At 40.3% G+C, this 22,680-nt stretch overlaps 1 protein-coding gene across 2 annotated transcripts in view; it reads left to right on the top strand.

The window, feature by feature from the left end:
- Nucleotides 1–406: 406 nt before the first annotated feature.
- LOC113254711 (cytochrome P450 4X1) overlaps nucleotides 407–22,680 on the top strand; it is a 47,049-nt gene continuing 24,775 nt past the window's right edge. Inside the window, exons 1-6 of one of the 2 annotated variants that reach the window (XM_026498162.4) lie at nucleotides 407–806; nucleotides 10,758–10,899; nucleotides 12,262–12,306; nucleotides 13,694–13,821; nucleotides 16,442–16,569; nucleotides 16,655–16,809. In XM_026498162.4, coding sequence (XP_026353947.3) covers nucleotides 573–806; nucleotides 10,758–10,899; nucleotides 12,262–12,306; nucleotides 13,694–13,821; nucleotides 16,442–16,569; nucleotides 16,655–16,809 — 832 coding nt within the window. In that variant the 5' untranslated portion in view covers nucleotides 407–572. The remainder of the gene's footprint in view (nucleotides 807–10,757; nucleotides 10,900–12,261; nucleotides 12,307–13,693; nucleotides 13,822–16,441; nucleotides 16,570–16,654; nucleotides 16,810–22,680) is intronic. The other variant, XM_026498163.4, reaches the window with a different exon arrangement.

The raw sequence follows: 22,680 nt of genomic DNA, 5'->3' as shown, positions 1-22,680 counted from the left end.
AGAAATCCTAGTGAAGACCAATTGTAAAACATTTACCAGCACACCACTGGACAAGCCACACTATATAAGTATAATGATTATACATGTCCATTCCCAACTCCCAGATGCCTGTGGGTTCTGGCAGAATTTCAGAGCGGGGAAGAAGGGTTTTGGGTTGGGGTTTGTTTTTTTTTTTAACATAGCAGTTTACCATGTATTTGTGGCAAAGAAGAAAAACAATAGCCTCAGCCTTGGTATTATTTCAAAACCTTAATTCTGACCTTCCGTGATTGAAAACTGTCACAGCTGAAGTGTGACACTCCAGAAGGGCATTAAGAAGTCGCCCTGAATGAAGATTCTCCTCAATTGATAAAGGGTTAGAAAGGGTTAGAAAACTCTCGCCTGCCTCCTCTGGCCGAGCTGAAGCAGTCCCTCCCAGCGCTCATCCTCCTTCCCGGGGAAGAAGGGAGCTTGTCCGAGCGCACAGAGGCGCGCGGGGCTGGGCCATCCTCTCCAGGCGCGGCGCGGAGAAAGCCCATTCCCCCGCCTCGGGGGGCCCCGGAGATTGCCCGCGACCCGCGCGGCGCGCAGCGATGGAGTCCTCCTGGCTCGAGACGCGCTGGGCGCGGCCCTTGTACCTGGCCTTCGTGTTCTGCCTGGCCCTGGGGTTGCTGCAGGCCATCAAGCTCTACTTGCGGCGGCGGCGGCTGCTGCGAGACCTGCGTCCCTTCCCCGGGCCCCCCGCCCACTGGTTCTACGGGCACCAGAAGGTAATGGAAGGGAGGGACGGAGAAGGATGCTGCCGAGGACACCAGGCGGGCGGAGAGGTGGGCTGCTTCCTCCCTTTCCTTTCATCGCTGCATCCTGCACAGACCTCTCTGGCCCAGCCTGTGGCTCTCGGCATCTTTCCACTACTCTGGGCTTGCTCCGCCACAGCGCTGCAGAGAAAGGGAAACAAGCCTGGAGCCCCTGGAGTGGACGCTTTGGGGGCTGGGAGGACCTGTATAGAGACAGTACAGAAAAGGAGCGTCCTGTAACTCAGGGAGGTCTCCAGTTGCTTCACCAATCTTGTGCATTTATGGACTGCATCTTAAAAAGCCTTCCACATGGATCGCTGAGAAATAGTTATGTTATTCTAAATAATGCTTTTTAGCTGCAGAAAATATGCAAAATCGAACGCAATTAGTTGCCAGCCTTAGTGCATTACAACCAGAGAAAATGAACTTTTCCCAAGATTCTTGTGAAGTAGAGAGCAGCCCCCAACAATCACTCAAAAAGTGATGACGAATCGAAAATTGTAAGAAGGAGACCTTTACCTTTTGGTCCTCCTGTTCTCCAAATCTACTCACCCCTGATTCCCTGTTTTATTCAGTCAACCAGCTTTGAGTGGAATTGTGTGATGGGTGCTGGGATTACAAAGAGCAGACAGGTACCAGCCCTCAAAGGCCCAAGCCAGATGCATACTTAGACCTCAAAGAGAAAATGCAAATACAGGGCAGGGAGTGCTTTGATAGCAGCCTAGGGACAAGGGGATCTTGGAGGGAAGTAGGTGTCTCTACCTAGGGAAGGAAGGAAAGTCTATAGAAGTCTGGGCAGAATTTTAGAGCAGGGCTGGGGTGGGGAGGGTGTCCCCAGCAGAGCTCCTGCATGATCCTTTGCCCAAAAGCAACCACTCCCAACTGTTTTACCTGTTTATTTCAATCCTTACCGGCAAAATAATATTAATATGTTGCATTTCTTAATTTAATAATTTTAGATATCCACTTATTAACTACCTTATGATGGGTCATCACTTATACCTCATCATTTACTGTCCCAATATAGTTACATTATATTTTTTGTTAAATAGAATAGTTAGTATTTATATTATTTTGATCATGTAAATGTTTACTTACCACCTAATGGTTGATTTTGTTCCTTTTCTCATAGAACTTTTTTCCTCCCATGGTGTTATTACCCTCCTCCTCTCATCTGCTTAGTTTTTCAAAGTCTATCACTATTTTTTCCCCAAATGCCTTTATTTATTTTATTTTATTTTTTTTTAGATTTTATTTATTTATTCGACAGGATAGAGACAGCCAGCGAGAGAGGGAACACAAGCAGGGGGAGTGGGAGAGGAAGAAGCAGGCTCATAGCGGAGGAGCCTGATGTGGGGCTCGATCCCGTAACGCCGGGATCACGCCCTGAGCCGAAGGCAGACGCTTAACCGCTGTGCCACCCAGGCGCCCCCCCCAAATGCCTTTAATATTTCAAACACATCTCAACAATATTTCCAAATATTGAAACATATAAAAAAATCTGTCAGCCTATATGCTTTTCTGGAAGCATTTCTCCCAAAGACCTCTCCTCCCGTTCTAATCTGGACTGGTTGCTTTCGAGGCCAAGTACAAAGATATTGTGCTATCCTGTGTCATATCTTCCATTTCCTGGATACTATGTCTTTTCTTTTTCCTGATTTATTTCATCATTTTTATGGGTAGCTTCTTGAGATTGAGTGAAGAAATGTCCGGTGAATTTTTTGAGCTCTCCAAACTGCTGAAAATGTCTATTAAAATTCATAACTTGATCGATAGTTTGACTGGGTATAGGATTACACTTGGGAAATAATTTTCTCTCAGAATTTTGAAGACATCATTCCATTGTCTTCTAGCTTTCAGGATGACTGTTGAAAATTCTTTTTTTTTTTTTTTTAAAGATTTTATTTATTTATGTGACAGAGAGACAGCCAGCGAGAGAGGGAACACAGCAGGGGGAGTGGGAGAGGAAGAAGCAGGCTCATAGCGGAAGAGCCCGATGTGGGACTCGATCCCAGTACGCCGGGATCACGCCCTGAACCGAAGGCAGACGCTTTAACGACTGCGCTACCCAGGCGCCCCTGAAAATTCTGATACCTTTCTGACTTTTTTCCCAACATCTTTACCATAATAAAATGCCCAAAACATAAAATTTACTATCTTAACCATTTTAAAAAGTGTACAGTTCAGTGATATTAAATACATTCATAATGTTGTGCAGTCAACACCATCCAACTCCATAACTCTTTTGATGTGAAACTGAAATTCTATACCCATTAAACAATAGTTTCCCATTTCTGTCTCTCCCCAGCCCCCGGCAAACACCACTCTATTTTCTGTCTCTATATTTTTGACTACTCTATAATTTTGACTACTACTATCTCATATAAGTGGAATCGTGTAGTAATTATCTTTTTGTGACTAGTTTATTTCACTTAGCATAATGTCCTCAGGGTTCATCCATACTGTAGCATATGTCAGAATTTCCTTTCTCTCAAAAACCGAATAATATTTCACTGTACCTATATACCTCATTTTGTTTATCTAGTCATTGATCAGGGTTGTTTCTACATTTTAGCTATTGTGAACATGGGTGTACAAAAATCTCGTTGACACCCTACTTACAATTCTTTGGTTACATACCCAGAAATGGAATTGCTGGATCATATGGTAACTCTATTTTTAATTTTCTGAGGAACAACCACACTGTTTTCCACAGTGGCAGTACCATTTTACACTTCCACCAGAAGTGCACAGGGATTCCAATTTCCCCACATTTTTACAACACTTGCTGTTTTCTGGATTTTTGTTTGTTTGTTTGTTTGTTTGTTTGTTTTTTCTGACAGCAGTCATCCTAATGGGTGTGAGGTAGTATCTTATATTTTTGATTTGTATTTCCCTAATGATTAGTGACGTTAAGCATCGTTTCATGTGCTCAATGCCATTTGTATGTCTTCTTTGGAGAAATGTCTAGTTAAGTCCTTTACCCATATTTGGGTCAGGTTGTTTGTTTTTTGTTTTGAGTTTTAAAAGATCTTTATGTATTCTGGATATTAACCACTCATCAGATATTTGCAAATATTTCTCCCATTCTGTGTTTTTTACTTTTAACTCTGTTATACTCTTTTTTGTGCCCCCAAATTTTTCATTTTCATAAAGTTCAATTTGTATATTTTTTCTTTTTTCCTGTGCATTTGGTGTCATATTCCAGAAATCACCACCAGATCCAATGTTGTGAAGAATTTGCCCTGTGTTTTCTTCTAAGAATTTTACAGTTTTAGGTCTTACATTTAGGTCTTTGAACCATTTTCAGTTAATTTTCATATATGGTGTTAGGTAAGGAAGGGCCCAACTTTATTCTGTGCCATGTGGATATCCAGTTCTCCCAGCAACATTTGTTGAAAAGACTGTCCTTTTCCCATTGAATGGTCCTAGCTCCTTTGTCAAACATCATTTGGCCACGTATTTGGGGGCTTATTTCTAGACTTTCTATTTTATCCCATTTGCCTATATGTCTCTCTGTGCCAGAACCACACTGTTTTGATTACTGTAGCTCTGTAGTAAGTTTTGAAATCAGGAAATGTGAATCCTTCACTTTTGTTCTTGTTATTAAAGACTGTTTTGGCTATTCAAGGTCCCTTGATTTTCCGTATAAATTTTAGGATGGATTTTTCTATTTCTATAGAAAACATCATTGGGATTTTGGTAGGGACTACATTGAATTGTAGATTGCTTTGGGTAGTATTGACATCTTAACAATAATAAATCTTCCAATCCATGAACAAGGAACGTGTTTCCATTTATGTATGTCTTTTTAAATTTCTTCAGAAATGTTTAGTTCTCACTGTACAAGTCTTTCACCTTGTTGGTGGAGAATATTTGGTTTTCCAATACTTGGTTTCACCTCCTAAATATTTTATTCTTTTTGATGCCATTGCAAATGGGCTTGTTTTCATTATTTTCTCATTGTTTATTGTTAGAAACACAACTAGGTTTTGTGTAGAAAATGTAGATTTTCTACGTTTTAGTATAGAAATGAAACTGACTACCAAACCTAAGGTTAATTATTTATGCTTTCTTCTAAGAGTTTTATAGTTTTAGCTCTTTTATTTAGATCCTTGATCCAGTAAGTTAATTTTTGCATATTGTATAAGGTAGGGGTCTAACTTTATTCTATTTTTTGTGGATATCTAGTTATCCCAGCACCATTAGTTGAAAAGACTGTTTTTCCCCTATTGAATTGTTTTGGAACTTGAGTTGGAAAAACCAAGTCCTCCTGTTTCCCCTTTACTCTCACACTATGACCATATTCACAACACTTCTGACACCAGATGTTGGGTGAGTGACCCCACCCCTCACCCAAAACCAAGTGATCCTGTGATACCAGCTGAGTGTCCTATAATTTAATGCAATTCTGACACTGTCTACCCAGAGATAGCATCAGATCTCACAGATTAAGAACTCAGCCCCACAAGACTACCCCCTCCCCACTTCAGATGCCAATGGCAAGTCCAGGTTGTTACTGTGCTTCTGACCAATCACCGTGACCTCCTGTTTGGGTTTGGTTAATATGCTGGAACAGCTCACAGAACTCAGGAAAATGGTTAATTTACTGTTTACCAGTTTATTATAAATGAATATGGTAAAGGATACAGATGCAGTTGGAAGTGATGCATAGGACAAGGTATGTGGGAAGGGGTGCAGAGCTTCCATGCCCTCTCCAGACGCATCACTCTACAAGCACCTCCACATGTTCACCAAACTAGAAGCTCTCCAAACCCTGTACTTTTGGAATTCTTACAGAGGCTTCATCACGTCAGCATGATTGAACATTAACTCCATTTCTGGTCCCTCTCCCTCTCTGGAGAATGGGAAGTGGGGCTGAAAATTCCAAGCTTCTAATGATGGCTTGATCTTTCTGGTGACCAGCCCTCATCCAAGGGCCCACTAAGAGCCACCTCATTGGAACAAAAGACACTGCTATCAGTTGACTGTAAACATGAAGTTTATTTCTAGATTCTCAATTCTGTTCTATTGATCTATATGTCTATCCTTATGCTAATACCACACTGTCTTAATTACTTTTGTTTGTAGTAAGTTTTGAAATCAGGAAGCATGAGTCTTCCTATTTTGTTCTTTTTTTAAAAAGATTTTATTTATTTATTTGAGAGAGAGCAAGTGAGCTAGAGAAAGAGAGCTTGAGCAGTGCGGAGGGGCAGAAGCAGAGGGAGAAGCAGACTTCACGCTGAGCAGGAAGCCAGATGCGGAACACTATCCCAGGACACTGAGATCATGACCTGAGCTGCAGGCAGACGCTTAACCCGCTGAACCACCCAAGCACCCATATTTTGTTCTTTTTCAAGATTATTTAGGTTATTCTGGATACCTCTGGTTTCCATATAAGTTTTAGGATCAGCTTGTCAATGTCTACAAAGAACCCGGGTGTGATTCTGATACGGATTATGTTGAATCTGTAGATCAATTTGGGAAATATTGTCATGTTAACAATATTGAGTCTTCTGATACATGAACATGGGACATCTTTACATTTACTTAAGTCTTTTTAAAATTCTTTCAGCAATGTTTTGTAGTTTTCAGAGTATAAATTTTACATTTATCTTTTAAAATTTGTTTCTGAATGTTTTATTCTTTCTGATACTGTTGTAAACAGAATGGTTTTATTTTCATTCAGATTGTTTATTGCATTCATAATTTTTTTATTTTAATATTTTTTATTATATTATGTTAATCACCATACAGTACATCCCCGGTTTCTGATGTAAAGTGCGATGATTCATTAGTTGCGTATAGCACCCAGTGCACCATGCAATATGTGCCCTCCTTACTACCCATCACCAGCCTATCCCATTCCCCCACCCCCTCCCCTCCAAAGCCCTCAGTTTGTTTCTCAGAGTCCATAGTCTCTCATGCTTCATTCCCCCTTCTGATTACTCCCCCCTTTCTTTATCCCTTTCTTCCCCTACTGATCTTCCTAGTTCTTATGTTCCATAGATGAGAGAAATCATATGATAAAATTGTCTTTCTCTGCTTGACTTATTTCACTTAGCATTATATCCTCCAGTGCCGTCCATGTTGCAGCAAATGTTGAGAACTCGTTCTTTCTGATAGCTGAGTAATATTCCATTGTATATATGGACCACAACTTCTTAATCCAGTCATCTGTTGAAGGGCATCTCGGTTCCTTCCACGATTTAGCTATTGTGGACAATGCTGCTACGAACATTGGGGTGCATATGGCCCTTCTCTTCACTACGTCTGTATCTTTGGGGTAAATACCCAGTAGTGCAATGGCTGGGTCATAGGGTAGCTCAATTTTTAACTTTTTAAGGGACCTCCACACTGTTTTCCAGAGTGGCTGCACCAACCTGCATTCCCACAAACAATGTAGGAGGGATCCCCTTTCTCCACATCCTCTCCAGCAATTGTTGTTTCTTGCCTTGTCAATTTTTGCCATTCTCACTGGCATAAGGTGGTATCTTAGTGTGGTTTTGATTTGAATTTCCCTGATGGCTGATGACTTTGAACATTTTTTCATGTGTCTGTTAGCCATTTGTATGTCATCATTGGAAAAGTGTCTGTTCATATCTTCTGCCCATTTTATGATTTGTTTATTTGTTTCTCGCGTATTGAGTTTGAGAAGTTCTTTGTAGATCTTGGATACCAGTCTTTTATCTGTAGCATCATTTGCAAATACATTCTCCCATTCCGTGGGCTGCCTCTTAGTTTTTTTGACTGTTTCCTTGGCTGTGCAGAAGCTTTTCATCTTGATGAAGTCCCACAAGTTCATTTTATCTTTTGTTTCTCTTGCCTTTGGAGATGTGTCATGAAAAAGGTTGCTTTGGCCGATGTCGTAGAGGTTGCTGCCTATGTTCTCCTCTAGGATTTTGATGGATTCCTTTCATCCATTTGGAGTTTATCTTTGTGTATGGTGTGAGAGAGTGGTCACGTTTCATTCTTTTGCATGTAGCTGTCCAATTTTCCCAGCACCATTTATTGAAGAGACTGTCTTTTTTCCACTGGATGTTTTTTCCTGCTTTATCAAAGATTAGTTGCCCAAAGAGCTGAGGGTCCATTTCTGGATTCTCTATTCTGTTCTGTTGGTCTATGCGTCTGTTTTTGTGCCAGTACCATGCTGTCTTTGTGATCACAGCTTTGTAGTACAGCTCGAAATCCGGCATTGTGATGCCCCCAGCTTTGTTTTTCCTTTTCAAGAGTTCCTTGGAGATTCAGGGCCTTTTCTGGTTCCATACAAATTTAAGGACTGTTTGTTCCAGTTCTTTGAAAAATGTCATTGGTATTTTGATTGGGATAGCATTGAAAGTGTAGATTGCTCTGGGTAGCATGGACATTTTAACTATGTTAATTCTTCCAATCCATGAGCATGGAATATTTTTCCATCTTTTTGTGTCTTCTTCAATGTCTTTCAAGAGTGATTTATAGTTTCTAGAATATAGGTCCTTTACGTCTCTGGTTAAGTTAATTCCAAGGTAACGTATGGTTTTTGGTGCTATTGTAAATGGGATGGATTCCCTAATTTCTCTTTCTTCAGTCTCATTATTCGTGTATAGAAATGCAACTGATTTCTGAGCATTGATTTTGTATCCCGCCACATTACTGAATTGTTCTGTAACTTCTAATAGTTTGGGAGTGGATTCTTTTGGGTTTTCCATATAGAGTATCATGTCGTCTGCGAAGAGAGACATTTTGATTTCTTCTTTGCCGATTTGGATACCTTTCATCCCTTTTTGTTGTCTGATTGCTGTTGCAAGGACTTCTAGTACTATGTTGAATAATAGTGGCGAGAGTGGGCATCCTTGTCGTGTTCCTGATCTTAAGGGAAAGGCTTCCAGCTTTTCCCCATTGAGAATGATATTTGCTGTAGGCTTTTCATAGATGGTTTTTATGAGATCCCTCTTGACTGTCAGTAAATTATTTTTTTGTGTTTTAGAGAGGCCTCTATCAGAGTTTTACAGATGAGAGATGGCTGATATATCAAGCTGACTAATATTACCAACTCTACCTATTTACCTTCTTTTTTTTATACTTTATGTTTCTTTTGACAATTCATCACTTAGATAGTCACAAGGAACAGCTGGAACTATTTTCTTTAACCTCCCTAAGGTTCAGTTTCCTCATCTGTAAAATGTAGGTTCTAGTCATATCTGCTTCATAGGGTTCCTGGTATAAGGATTAAACAATATAAATCATGGAAAGCATGATCTTGGCAGCACCTAGTTCATACTAGTGTTTTGTAAGTGTTAGCTATTACTATTTGTCTGGAGACTAAGCATTTTCTGAATGTTTCTAAACAATGTTTCCTAAATATATGTAAGACATATTTTCAAATGTATTAAGATACTGCTGTGGATGAAGAAATATAAATTCATATATTACAGGAGTCACAATGGCTTTCTCTCCTTTTTGCCCAGACAGGAGTTACTAAAAGTATAACCAAATGCTTGTGGCTGAGGGTGTCCATGACAATTTCTAACTTAAAGAAATAATCCTCATATTAGACTATAATTTCCATAAGGGCAAGAACCTTGCCTGTCTTATATTTCCCTGCATCTCTATTGCCTGGTATATATAGTAGGCACTTAATAAATACTCACTTGTCTATTGTTTACAAATTAATGAAGGAACATTTGCTTTGTTGGGAGACATCATTTGCATTGTCAGTGAGTGCTTGTCACTGGCTTGATTGTGGGAATTTTAGCAAAAATGAGTCTGTACCATTTCAGGAGCTAGACTTCAAGAATCTCAACCTCCTAGGGGTCCTAAACTTTCCAGGGAACACTTCATGGGATAAAGGTGGTAGCTGGTAACAGAGGAAATTGGGAGCCAAAATTTTCCACCTTTTCTTAGGGTAAGAGAAATCACATGTCAAACGCTATATGATTGGTCACCCAAGGAAGAACTTGCCAGACTTCAGGTTTCTTCACAAGTCAAGACCCCCACGATCATGTGTCACTGGGCACACCCAGACACACACATACAGGTGCCCCCCACACTCTCACTTTATACGAGAAGTGGATATAAATGAATCTTCTTGTCAGTGATTTAGAGGAACTATTTAAATGAGTCATTAGTAACTTGCTTATTAAGGCAAAAAGTTCATCTCTGATGGTGGCATTTGTAATCTGGTTTATAAATGTTGGAAGCTAAGAGTTTTTAATTTAAACTTGCTTCAAGTTTCACACACCTGTATAAATGAGTCTTCTATTGTTGTAAGGGAAAAGAATGGGATTTTCTTAGTAGATGGAGTGGGCAGGTTTTTAGGGAAAAGCTTTCATAATAATGAAGTCACAAGAAAGAATCGCTCTTCAATAACTAGAGAAAGGAAAATGGAGAGGAAATAGTGAGCTGGATCATGGGTCATGTTCAATCTACTACCAATTAGCTTCCCACATAGGAAAAAAATCTTTCTCAGCTTCCAGACTCCACTCCTAATCAAAATGTGTGATGTTGGCAGGTGAGGCAGACTCGACTCTCTTCACCTTCTCAGTTGGGAAAGCAGCTCACCATAGATGTCATTTGACAGGGATTTACTCTGGGGATGCAACATACATTTACATTGAGAAGATAAATACACTGATCTTCATTACAAAATTATATTCCAGGGCACCTGGGTGGCATAGTCAGTTAAGTGTCTGACTCTTGGTTTCAGCTCAGATCATGATCTCAGGATTGTGAGAATGAGCCCCACGTTGGGCTCCACACTGAGCAGGGAGTCTGCTTGAGAATCTCTCCTTTTCCCTCTCCCTCTGCCTCTCCCCTCAATTCTCTCTCTCTCTCAAATTAATAAATAAATCCTTTAAAAAATTATACTCCAAGCTTGGAAATGCCAAGGAAAGCATGTTTGTGTGATCTTATCCAGGCCCTAGATTCACTTGCTCTGTAAGAGGGGATGAGTCCAGACTGTCTGGCTCCTCTAACTTCCTTCACTCTTCTTTTTCACTGCAGTTACTTCAGGATGGTAAAATGGAGAAATTTGAGGAGCTTGTCGAAAAATACCATTGTGCCTTTCCTTGCTGGGTTGGGCCTTTTCAGGCATTTTTTTATATCTATGACCCAGACTACGCAAAGACATTTCTGGGCAGAACAGGTAAGAAAAGGGATGCATCTCAGGAACTTAATCCTCCTAGGAGTGATATGCAAAACTCACAGGCAGGATTCTAAAGAAATCCTAAAGCAAAGATTAGAATTGGGCCTTTAAGAGACCTAGAGACACAATGATGGTTACCAAAGGGGGGGTGGATGAAATAGGTGATGGGGATTAAGGAGTGCACTTATGATGAGCACTGGGTGATGTATGAAATTGTTGAATTACTACATTGTACACCTGAAACTAATATAACACTGTGTTCACTATCCTGGAATTAAAAAAAGAAAGAGAGACCTGGAGAAAGTGGGGAGAGGTTTCTGACCAACCCTGAAAGGGATTATCACATCCCTCCCCCCAGTCCCTTGTCCAGCTCAGATTCCCTTGGGCCCTTGAGGGTGTATCTTAAAGCCCGACTGGCACCACTGGATCACCAAGGGCTTCCTTTGCCTCTTGGTTTTGTGACTTGAGCATCAGCAATACTCCCCACCCCCAGCCCCCTGCTTGAGCATAAGTCTTCAGGGGACTTCAGAACTAGCTCTGCCTCTGCTGGTTCACAACATGAACCTGAATGCTAGATCATTAATTTGCCAGTATAACCTCTTGATTGTGGTCCCAATTTTGTTTTTTGTTTTCTGCATATTTCTCTACTGTGTTTCCTTTTGGAGCACAAGTCATCTAACTCCCCCATGCAAGCCTTTTTCAAGGCATCTGTGGTGGATCATCTCATAGCACATAATTAAAATAGCTGGTTTTTGCTCGATCATCTTTGTTTTAACTAACTTAGTTTTAACTAAGATCTTATATTCTAATCTTTCTTCCCTGTCCACTGTCTCCATTACTTTTAATAAAACCTAATAAAGGAAAACAGCTTTTCCCTGAAAGTCTCCATGTTTCCCATGCCCCCAGCCCTGATTTGTTTCTTGCTCACCTCTTAAAGGACAAGAGCTGTAAAACACCTCCATGTTAGAGTTCACGAGAACCCCAAGAGACATTTGTCTCCCTTTCCTGTGGTCTGCCAGCCTCTGCTCTAATCACTAATCTATCTTCCAGGAAAGGCATAATATATTGTCCTAAATTCTGTTCTGGAAACTTGGTAACCCTCAGGCAATCTCATTTCTATTGGAGAAAGTGTAAGCAAGGGAAGAATCCGAGTTTGTGTTCCTGTCTGCCTCCTGGGGTTTGTTGTTCTCTGGTTCCTCAGCCAAGACCTGTGGCTTTCCTGGGCCTGCCAAGGCTGTAGGGGGTGAGCTCTGGGCTTCTCTTTGCTATTTATACTTAACGCAGGCAAACGAAGAGAAACTTCACCAACTTTGGTAATTTCCCTCTAATGCTGTCATTTGTTTCCTCTACTTGACTCTGCAGATCCCAAGTCCAAGTACCTGTACAAGTTCTTGATTCCATGTCTTGGTATGTATGTGCAAGAGAGTGGGGTGACTCACTTTCTCACATGAGGTCCCCTCATGAGGTCCCCTCATGAGGTAGAGCATTCCAAAGAAACAAATCAGAATGCTCAAAAGCATTAAGAGGGTGGTAGATCTATACTACAAGTTATCTAGGGGGAAGATCGAGAGGGAGGGCTAAGTCAACACAGCACAACCTCCTAGGAACCCTCTTTGTCCATTTCTCTCCCAAAAGTCTCATTCTCAAGGCACATGTGTGCGAATGGGTCCCATCTCTGTCTTTAAAAGTGCAGCCTCACATCTGTATTCTTTATTTTATCTTTTCTTCTCTCTTGTTTTCTTGGTTCTTCCCCTTTCTTTTTGGAGTTCCTCTATTTCCATTTGCAAACCAGTGCAGTTTTGCTCTGAAATATGGTTCGACAGTATTCCATGAGCAGATAAATTAAGACTTTTAGTCATGTGATTGGTATTTATGTTAGACAAAGAGGGAAATAAATGAAAAAACTGTAGGTTTGGGGTTCAGAGCTACTTGGATTTGAATCCTCCCACTGACTAGTTGAATGTGATTTTGGGGGAAATATCTAATGAGTGTTACATCTCTAGGCCATTGTGAGGATTAAGTGAAGCACATATTTTCTATACTTAGTGTAATGGCTGGCACTAGACCAGCACCGGACCATGCATCACAAGCCTGACATGTTGTAAGCTTTCAATGAATGATGGAAATTACATATTAATAAACTTAAAGGTCATTTTAAAGCCAAATCTTTAATGATCTTTCTTGCAACAGAAGGTTGTAAAGCATTGGCCTTGATGAGTATTTCCATTTCATATCATTTATAGGTGTAAAGCACAGACTAGGGCTCAAGGAGGAGACATCTGGGGACAGAGTGAATACTCAGGTCTAGTTCCTTATACATTTTGTGTTCACAGTGTACTTTATGGATTGGTTTGGAATCAAGAGGAGACAAATATTTGTTGTGTTTCTACCATGAGCTAGAAGCCAGTCTAGGTGCTTCATGTATATACCTTCATTTAATCTGCTCAGCAACACAGTGAAGTAGATGCTTATTATCACATTTTATCATTGAAAAAACCAAGCCTCAGGAAGATTAGGTGACTTACTCGGCTACTACACAGGTAATAGCTGGTGATTTCAGGATTGGCACACTCATCAGGCTGCAAAACTTAGGGTCTTCCTCACAATAGTAAGTACACCCATCCCAGATGTAAGCATCAAACTGACTTCCGACTTAATATATGAGCACTGCTCTGATTTCCATTCTGCTATGACACCTGTGTGCCACGGTCACCCCATGGTGCTGTGTTCCTCACCTCTCCTTCCTTATCATCTAATAAAATGGTATGAGGTTTTGTCCTTTTTATTACTCAAGGAAAAGGACTGCTGAGTCTAGACGGACCCAAGTGGTTCCAGCACCGTCGCCTACTAACTCCTGCGTTCAATGTTAACATCTTGAAATCATATGTCAAGGTGATGGCCCATTCTGTGAACACAATGCTGGTAAGTGAAGGGACAGAAGTGCTCTAGTGTGTTGCAGAATGCTGCCAACAGGGAATGTATTCAACATGTGTAGTGGGTAGTGAAAGTCAAAAGGGGATGCCTTTAGAAATTACCCAATGTGCAATTACCAGCTGAGCAAGAGGCGTCATTGTAAACTTTTGCTTTGGTTCTTTGGGTGATAAAAAATGATGAAGATCTGGTCATCTGACTTAGATATATTTTGAGACCCTATGGCAGTAAACCAAGTACCGAGTAGTGAGATTCAGATGGTAAGTGCTATAAATGATAGGAGAGGGAACCAGGAACAGCTATAGTGGCTTCAGATTTAGAGGAGACTCAGATTTGCGAAGAAATATGAGCTGGACTTGATTATGTGGCTAATACAGGTGTGGCTAATTCTAGGCAGAGTGAGTTAGCATGGACAAAGGTGTGGAAGTTGGAATGAACATGCCTGATGGTCAAAAAGACCCTAGCAAAGGATAGTATCTACATTAATGTCGCAGATGTGAGTTTCTTCTTGTGGTCCATCATTAGCAGCTGACTTGAGCCTTTTCAAAGGGGCAGGAGGATGTTGGCAGAGGAATATTGCTAAGGGTGGTCTCTGATTTGTAAATGAGTTCCATTCCAAAACTCCACTTGTACATGGTATATTTTGAATTTTAAAATTTGTACTTGTTTAAAAATCAGATAAGTAATTTGTTAATACAAATTTTATCAGAAACACTTCAAACTCCACAAACAAAGCCAAAGTTTCCCTCCACCTTCATTTGCAAGCCCATCACTTTTCCCAAGAGAGAACCACTGTTATCAGATGATTGACTGGGTTCTCATAGAAGCAGATTTAACCTCAGTCTCCCTGGTTGGGGTAAAAAGACCCGTGTCTCATTCTTGGCAGAGAACCAGAGGTGAAGGCTAGCGGGCTTGGGGCAAGGGGTGTGCTCCTTCCATTCTCGTGCTGAGCGGCTTTGTGCACAATTGCAGACTAGCCAGTGGTGGTACTGGGTTTATCTCTGTTCAAATAAAACTGCTTCTGTCTTCCTCATTTCTCTGTCCCACCTGTGCCTGAGACCTCACTCATAGCCCCTCCCTCTGCTGAACTGTGCCCAAGTGCCTCCAGCATTGAACCTCCCCTTTGCTCCCATTTCTTCTAAATTTACTTTATTTACTCAGTAAAACTTACATAATTCAAGATGAAAACAATTGAATAAACAGTTGACATTTGGGTAAAAGCTTTAAAAAAAAAAAAAAAACCTCTGCCTTTTTTTCCGAGACTTCGAAATGCATAACAGCCCCTAGCTACAGCATAGGTACTCAGCAAATGTAGGTTGATCTGACTTGAACCATTCAGATGTATTTGTGTTTTACACAAAGAATGCTTATTATGACAAATATATTTTCAACAGGGAACTTTATGGCAGTTTCAGCCACAAAACATCTCACGTCATGAGTAGATCACAGAAGTAAAGTGGACAGAGGGAGCACTTGACTGGGAGTCACTCCCCAAAGCTATTCCTTTCATGGCTTCTCTCTGACCACCGCTTCTGAATTGAAAATGGATAAAGAAGATGTGGTCCATATATACAATGGAATATTACTCAGGCTTCAGAAAGGATGACTACCCACCATTTGCAACGATATGGATGGAACTGGAGGGGATCATGCTAAGTGAAATAAGTCAAGCAGAGAAAGACAATTATCATATAGTTTCACTCGTGTGTGGCAATTAAGGAATAACACAGAGGACCACAGGGCAAAGAGGGAAAACTGAATAGGAAAAAATCAGAGAGGGAGACAAACCATGAGAGACTCTGGACTCCAGGAAAAAAACTGAGGGTTGCAGAAGGGAAGGGGTTGGGGGCATGAGGTAACCGGGTGATGGGTATTAAGGAGGGCATGTGTAGTGAGGAGCACTGGGTATTATACGCAACTTATGAATCATTGAACACTACATCAAAAACTAATGATGTACTGTGTGTTGGCTAACTGAACAAAATAAAAAAAATAAAACCACATTGAGTTAAGGGACAAAAAAATGAAAAAAGAAAATGTGTTTGTTTTTGTTTTGTTAGAAAGAGAGAGGGGAGGGGCAGAGGGAGAGAGAGAGAACCTTAAGCGGGGCTTGATGTCGCAACCCTGAGATCATGACCTGAGCCGAAATTGAGTCAGACGCTTAACCAATTGAGCCACCCAAGCGCCCCTGACTTGAAAATGTTTTTTTACAATGTTCCAAGTTTATTTTAAATGTGGCTATGGTGGTTGGCAGTAGTGATGGTGGGGTGGGGTGTTTAGCAATTTGGGGACTGGAGATGGAGGAAGCCCTGGGGTGACCCTTTGTAATTACAGGTCTGTTTTACTGGGACTCTGATCTGCTGTAAGGCAGAGTTATGGTAATAACTGCAAGGCCAAAGATACTTAACTCAGCCATGTACCAGACCTGGTTTGCTCCATGCTCTTTCTCACCCGGCTGGGTGCAGTTTTCCCTTCCTCATGCCAAGTAAGCATTTGCTTAATTTAGGCCAGGGCTGTCCACATTACATCCTAAGCGCAGGGTCAGGGAGGAGCTTTCAGATAAAGGAAGTTTGATGATGATGATGTCGTTGATCTTGACCTCCCGTGCCAGGGTAAGTGGGAGAAGATTTGCAGCCCTCAGGACACAGTTGTGGAGGTCTATGAGCACATCGACTTGATGACCCTGGACATACTTATGAAATGTGCTTTCAGCCAGGAAACCAACTGCCAGATAAGCAGGTCAGTGACAGGAAAGCAAAAAAAGGTACTTGTTCGCCATCATCTAAGTCATTCATTGACACGTTGTCCCTGCTTTCTCTTCTAGCACCCGTGATCTTTATGTTAAAGCAACGTTTGAAGCCAGCAAAATCATCTTTTACCGCTTATACAGTTTCTTACATCACCATGACATCATTTTCAAATTCAGCCCTCAGGGCCACCGCTTACAGGAGATGGTCAAAATTCTACATAAGTACACAGGTATTTCTTGCATTTGGGTGGCCCAAGTCCATGCGCTGTCATAATTGCATTGTGTCTGTCTAGAAGAATAGGCCTCAGTGTGAAAAAAGAAAACATTCTTGTTCTTAATGGAGATTTTGTAGGGAGAGAGCTGCTTTAGAAGAGTTTGCTAGATCCATAGTAGTAGTCCTGTCGGAAGTTTTCTATATCATGTTCATTATGTATAATTGTTATTAATACAAATATAACAAGGGGACATTTAATATCCCAAAGCACACAGGGCATATGGCTTTTTGTGCAGGGTTTGCAGTAGTAACAAAGGAATATTGACAAACTGAAAACACTCATGCTACATAGAAATGGATATGGGAGCAGAGTGAGCATGGATAAAAAGGAGCCTATCTCCTAGGTTTGTGGTGATGATTAAATATGTTAACATACGTGAAGCACTTAGGACAGTGCCTCGCACTGAATAAATGTTAAACATAAAATATAGTTACTTTAGCAAATGTATTTGGAAATTTGCAAGACACATCTACACATGCACAGTCATACACACATAGACACACAGGAATGTAGATATTATAAGGAGGACACTCAGAGAGGCAGGTTAGGTTAAGAATTTAAGAACACGGATATATATATAGCAGTAGTTCCAAACTTGTCCACATCGTGGCCCACACAGAAAATGCTAAATTTTATGGCTCATTAGAGTGGATCTGGGGGCATCTAATGAAGGACTTGGTGAAAAAATTCTTTACTCTTTCTTTGTATTACATAATTATGATAAAAAAAACAAAATACAAAGTTTTAGGGGAAGATGTTAAATTTATTCAAAATAAAACCTTTTCAAAATTTTTATTTTTATGTAGTCAAATTTATCAATACTTTTTAAAAATTGCATCTGGATTTTAAGTAGTAGTCACTAGCCCTCGCCTGTTCTAGAGTATCTCCGTCCCTGCTCTAATGACACTTTGGGCTGGATCAGTCTTTGTTGCGTGGGGAGCTGTCCTGTGCAGTGCAGGACGTTTAGCTGCATCCCTGACATCCCCACTCTCGATGCCAGTAGGACTCTGATAGTTGTGGCAACTGAAAATGTCTCCAGACATTGCTCAGTGTCCCATGGAGACAAAATTATCTGCAGCTGGGCTGCCTGCGTGGGTCGGTTGGTTAAGCATCCAAATCTTGATTTTAGCTCAGGTCATGATCTCAGGGTCATGAGATTGAGCCCCGAATTCGGCTCTGCGCTGGCTGTGGAACCTGCTTAAGATTCTCTACCTCTCCCTTTACCCCTCCACTCCCCCCCACCCCACTCGTGCTCCCTCTCACTCTCTCTCTGTGTCTCTCTCAAGAAGTAAAAAATAAAAATAAAACCTTTTTAGGGGCGCCTGGGTGGCACAGCGGTTAAGCGTCTGCCTTCGGCTCAGGGCGTGATCCCGGCGTTATGGGATCGAGCCCCACGTCAGTCTCCTCCGCTATGAGCCTGCTTCTTCCTCTCCCACTCCCCCTGCTTGTGTTCCCTCTCTCGCTGGCTGTCTCTATCTCTGTCGAATAAATAAATAAAAATCTTTAAAAAAAATAAATAAAACCTTTTTAAAAAATTATCCGCAACTGAGAACCACTGCCTTATACCCAATCTGTAGAGACATTCATCCGTGTTTTTCCTGCAGTGCTGGTGTGATTTTGTTCTTTTTGCATTTAGAATTTATTCCTATGTATGGTACGAAGTGTTGATCTAACTTTTCCAAATGGTTATCCAGTTGTCCCATCACCATATATTAAACAGTTCCATCTCTTCTGTGATATATATATACCATGGAATATTACTCAACAATAAAAGATTGAGATCATGCCCTTTGCAACAGCATCCATCCATACCTAGAGGGCATTATGGAAATGAAGTTAAGTCAAAGATAAACACTGTATGATCTCACTCAGATGTTTTGATTAAAGAAACAAAACAAATGAACGAACAAAGAAAAAAGAGACAAACAAAAAACCAGTCTCTTAAATACAGAGAACAAGCTGGTGGTGGCCAGAAGACACGGGGGTAGGGGGAAGGATGAAGTAGATAAAGGGGATTAAGAGTATACTTACCATGATGAACACTGAGTAATATATAGGATTGTTGAACCGCTACATTGTACACCAGAAACTAATATAATACTGTATGTTAATTACACTTCAATTAAAAATTTAATTTAATTTAAAAGTTCCATCTTTTCCAGTGATTTGAGATAACCACCTTTATCATATACTAAATTGACATATGTACTTGAGCTTATTTCTGGATTTTCTTTTCTATTTCATCGATCTATTTTTTCATGCATTGGAATCACACTGATTTATTTAAAGAGACTTTGTAGTATGTTGGGGTTTTTTTATTTGTTTTGTTTTGTTTTGTTTTGAATAAGAAACTAGGGATGGCACAGTCAGTTAAGTGTCCAACTCTTGGTTTTGGCTCAGGTCGTGATCTCGGGGTCATGAGATCCAGCCCTGCTTAGGGCTCCCCACTCAGCGTGGAGTCTGCTTAAGATTCTCTTTCCTTCTCCTTCTGCCCCTCCACCCCATGCTCAAGCTCTCTCTCTCCTAAAATAAATTTAAAAAATAACAAACTATTTTTCAGAGAGTTTTAGGTTTACAGAAAAACCAAGCAGAAAGCACAGAGAGTTCTCATGTGCTTTCTCACCTCATCCCCCTGCCTCCACTTACAAGTTTCCCCTATTATTCATATCATGCATTAGTGTGGTACCTTTGTTATATTTGATGGGGCTAAAATCCACAGTTTACTTTAGGGTTCACTGTTTATATTGTATACTCTATGGGTTTTGACCAATACATTATGATATGTATTCCCCTCTATTCCTAGTTTTCTGAGAGGTGTTTTATTTTTAATCATGAATAGATATTAGATTGTGTTAGATTTTTTTTCTGCATCTTTTGATATGGTCTTATGATTTTTCTTCTTTACCTTATTGGTGCAATAGATTACATTAACTGATTTCTGAATGTTGAATCAGACTTGCCTATCTGGAATAAATCCCACTTGGTCATGGTGTATAGTTCCTTTTATGCATTGTTGGATTTTATTTGCTAATATTTCATTGAGGATTTTAGCATCTATTTCATAAGAGATATTGGTTTGTAGCTTTCCTTTCTTGTAATGTCTTTGTCTGGTTTTGGTATTAGGATAATGTCTGGCCTCATAAAATGAATTAGGTAGTATTCCCTTTGCTATTTTTTGGAAGAGATTGTAAAGAATTGGTATGATTTCTTTCTTAAATATTTGATAGAATAAACCAGTGAAGTCATCTAGACCTCATCCTTCCTGTTTTGGGAAGGATATTAATTATTGATTTAATTTCTTTAATAGATATAGGGCTATTTAGATTATCTGTTTCTCTTGTTGAGTTTTGGTAGATTATTTCTTTCAAGAATTTTGTCCATTTCATGTAGGTTATCAAATTTATGAGCATACAGTTGTTCATAATATTCCTTTTTATTTTTATTTTTTTTTAATATTTTATTTATTTATTTGACAGAGAGACAGCCAGTGAGAGAGGGAACACAAGCAGGGGGAGTGGGAGAGGAAGAAGCAGGCTCCCAGTGGAGGAGCCCGATGTGGGACTCGATCCCGGAACGCAGGGACCACGCCCCGAGCCGAAGGCAGACGCTTAACGACTGCGCTACCCAGGCGCCCCTGTAATATTCCTTTTTAATGCCCATAGAATCAGTAGTGATGTCCCCTTTTTATTTTTGTCTTCTCTCTTTTTTTCTTAGTTAACCTGGCTAGAGATCTATCAATTTCATTGGACTTTTCAAAGAATCAACTTTTGCTTCATTGATTTTGTCCCTTGATTTCCTATTTTCAATATTACTGCTTTCTTTTTTTTTTTAAAGATTTTATTTATTTATTTATTTATTTGACAGAGAGAGACAGCCAGCGAGTGAGGGAACACAAGCAGGGGGAGTGGGAGAGGAAGAAGCAGGCTCCCAGCAGAGGATCCTGATGTGGGGCTCGATCCCAGAACGCCGGGATCACGCCCTGAGCCAAAGGAAGGCACCTAACAACTGAGCCACTCAGGGGCCCCAATATTACTGCTTTCTGTTCTAATTTTTATTATTTCCTTTCTTTTACTTTGGATTTAATGTGTTCTCATTTTTGTTTCCTAAGGCAGAAGATTATGTTGTTGATTTTAGATCTTTCTTCATTTATTTTTTTTTAATTTTTATTTATTTATTTGGCAGAGAGAGACAGCCAGAGAGAGAGGGAACACAAGCAGGGGGAGTGGGAGAGGAAGAAGCAGGCTCCCAGCAGAGGAGCCTGATGTGGGGCTCGATCCCAGAACGCCGGGATCACGCCCTGAGCCAAAGGAAGGCGCCTAACAACTGAGCCACCCAGGGGCCCCAATATTACTGCTTTCTGTTCTAATTTTTATTATTTCCTTTCTTTTACTTTGGATTTAATGTGTTCTCATTTTTGTTTCCTAAGGCAGAAGATTATGTTGTTGATTTTAGATCTTTCTTCATTTATTTTTTTTTAATTTTTATTTATTTATTTGGCAGAGAGAGACAGCCAGAGAGAGAGGGAACACAAGCAGGGGGAGTGGGAGAGGAAGAAGCAGGCTCCCAGCAGAGGAGCCTGATGTGGGGCTCGATCCCAGAACACCGGGATCACGCCCTGAGCCGAAGGCAGACGCTTAACGACTGCGCCACCCAGGCGCCCGAGATCTTTCTTCATTTCTAATATATTAATTCAATGCTATAAAGTTCCCTCTAAGTACTGCTTTCACTGTTTTCCACAATTTTGATTAGTTGTATTTTAGTTTTCATTTAGTTCAAAATATTTAAAAAATTTCTCTTGAGATTTCTTTGGCCCATATGTTATTTAGAAATGTGTGGTTTACTCTCCAACTATTTTGGAGTTTTCCAACTAGCTTTCAGTTATTGATTTCTATTCCATTGTGATCTGAGAGCATACGTTATATGATTTATGTTCTTTTAAAATTTAGGGTGTGTTTTATGGCCCAAATGTGGTCTATCTCGGAGAATGTTCTCTGTGATCTTGTAAAGGAAGTGTATTCCGCTGCTGTTGGATGATGTGTTTATAGATGTGAAATAGATCCAGCTGACCGATGATATTGTTTAATTCAACTATGTCCTTGCTGCTTTTCTGACTGCTGGATCTGTCCATTACTGACAGGGAAGTGTTGAAGTCTCCAACTGTAGGAGTAGATTCATCTGTTTCTCCTTGGAGTCCTATTATTTTTTTGCCTTATATATTTTGACACTCTGTTGTTAGGTGCATTCACATTTTTTAAAAAAGATTTGATTTATTTATTCATGAGAGACAGAGAGAGAGAGGCAGAGGGAGAAGCAGGCTTTTCTCAGAGCAGGGAGCCTGATGCGGGACTGATGTGGGGCTCTATCCCAGGACCCTGGGATCCCGACCTGAACCAAAGGCAGATGCTTAACTGACTGAGCCACACAGGAGCCCCAGTGCTTTCACATTAAAGATTGTTGTCTTCTTGGAGAATCAACCCCTTTATAATTATGTAATGCCCTTTTTTATCCCTAATAATATTTTCCCTAATATTTTTCCTTGCTTTGAAATCTGTTCTATCTGAAGTTAATATAGCTACTCCAGCTTTCCTTTGGTTAGTTAGCATGGCGTCTCTTTCTCTATTCCTTTACTCTTAATCTATATGTATCTTTATATTTTAAAGTGGGTTTCTTGTAGGCAACATGTAATTGGGGTTTTTTAATCCATCTGACAGTCCATCTTTTAATTGGTGTATTTAAATCATTGTTGCTTAATATGATTATTGATATATTTGGATTAATAGCTACCATGTATGTTACTTCTTACTATTCTTTGCTTTTTTTTTTCCT

The sequence above is a fragment of the Ursus arctos genome, unplaced genomic scaffold, assembly GCF_023065955.2.
Source record: "Ursus arctos isolate Adak ecotype North America unplaced genomic scaffold, UrsArc2.0 scaffold_12, whole genome shotgun sequence".
Classification (NCBI taxonomy): Eukaryota; Metazoa; Chordata; class Mammalia; order Carnivora; family Ursidae; genus Ursus; species Ursus arctos.
Note: the sequence above shows the minus strand (reverse complement) of the source record. Positions and strands in the feature narration are given on the sequence as shown.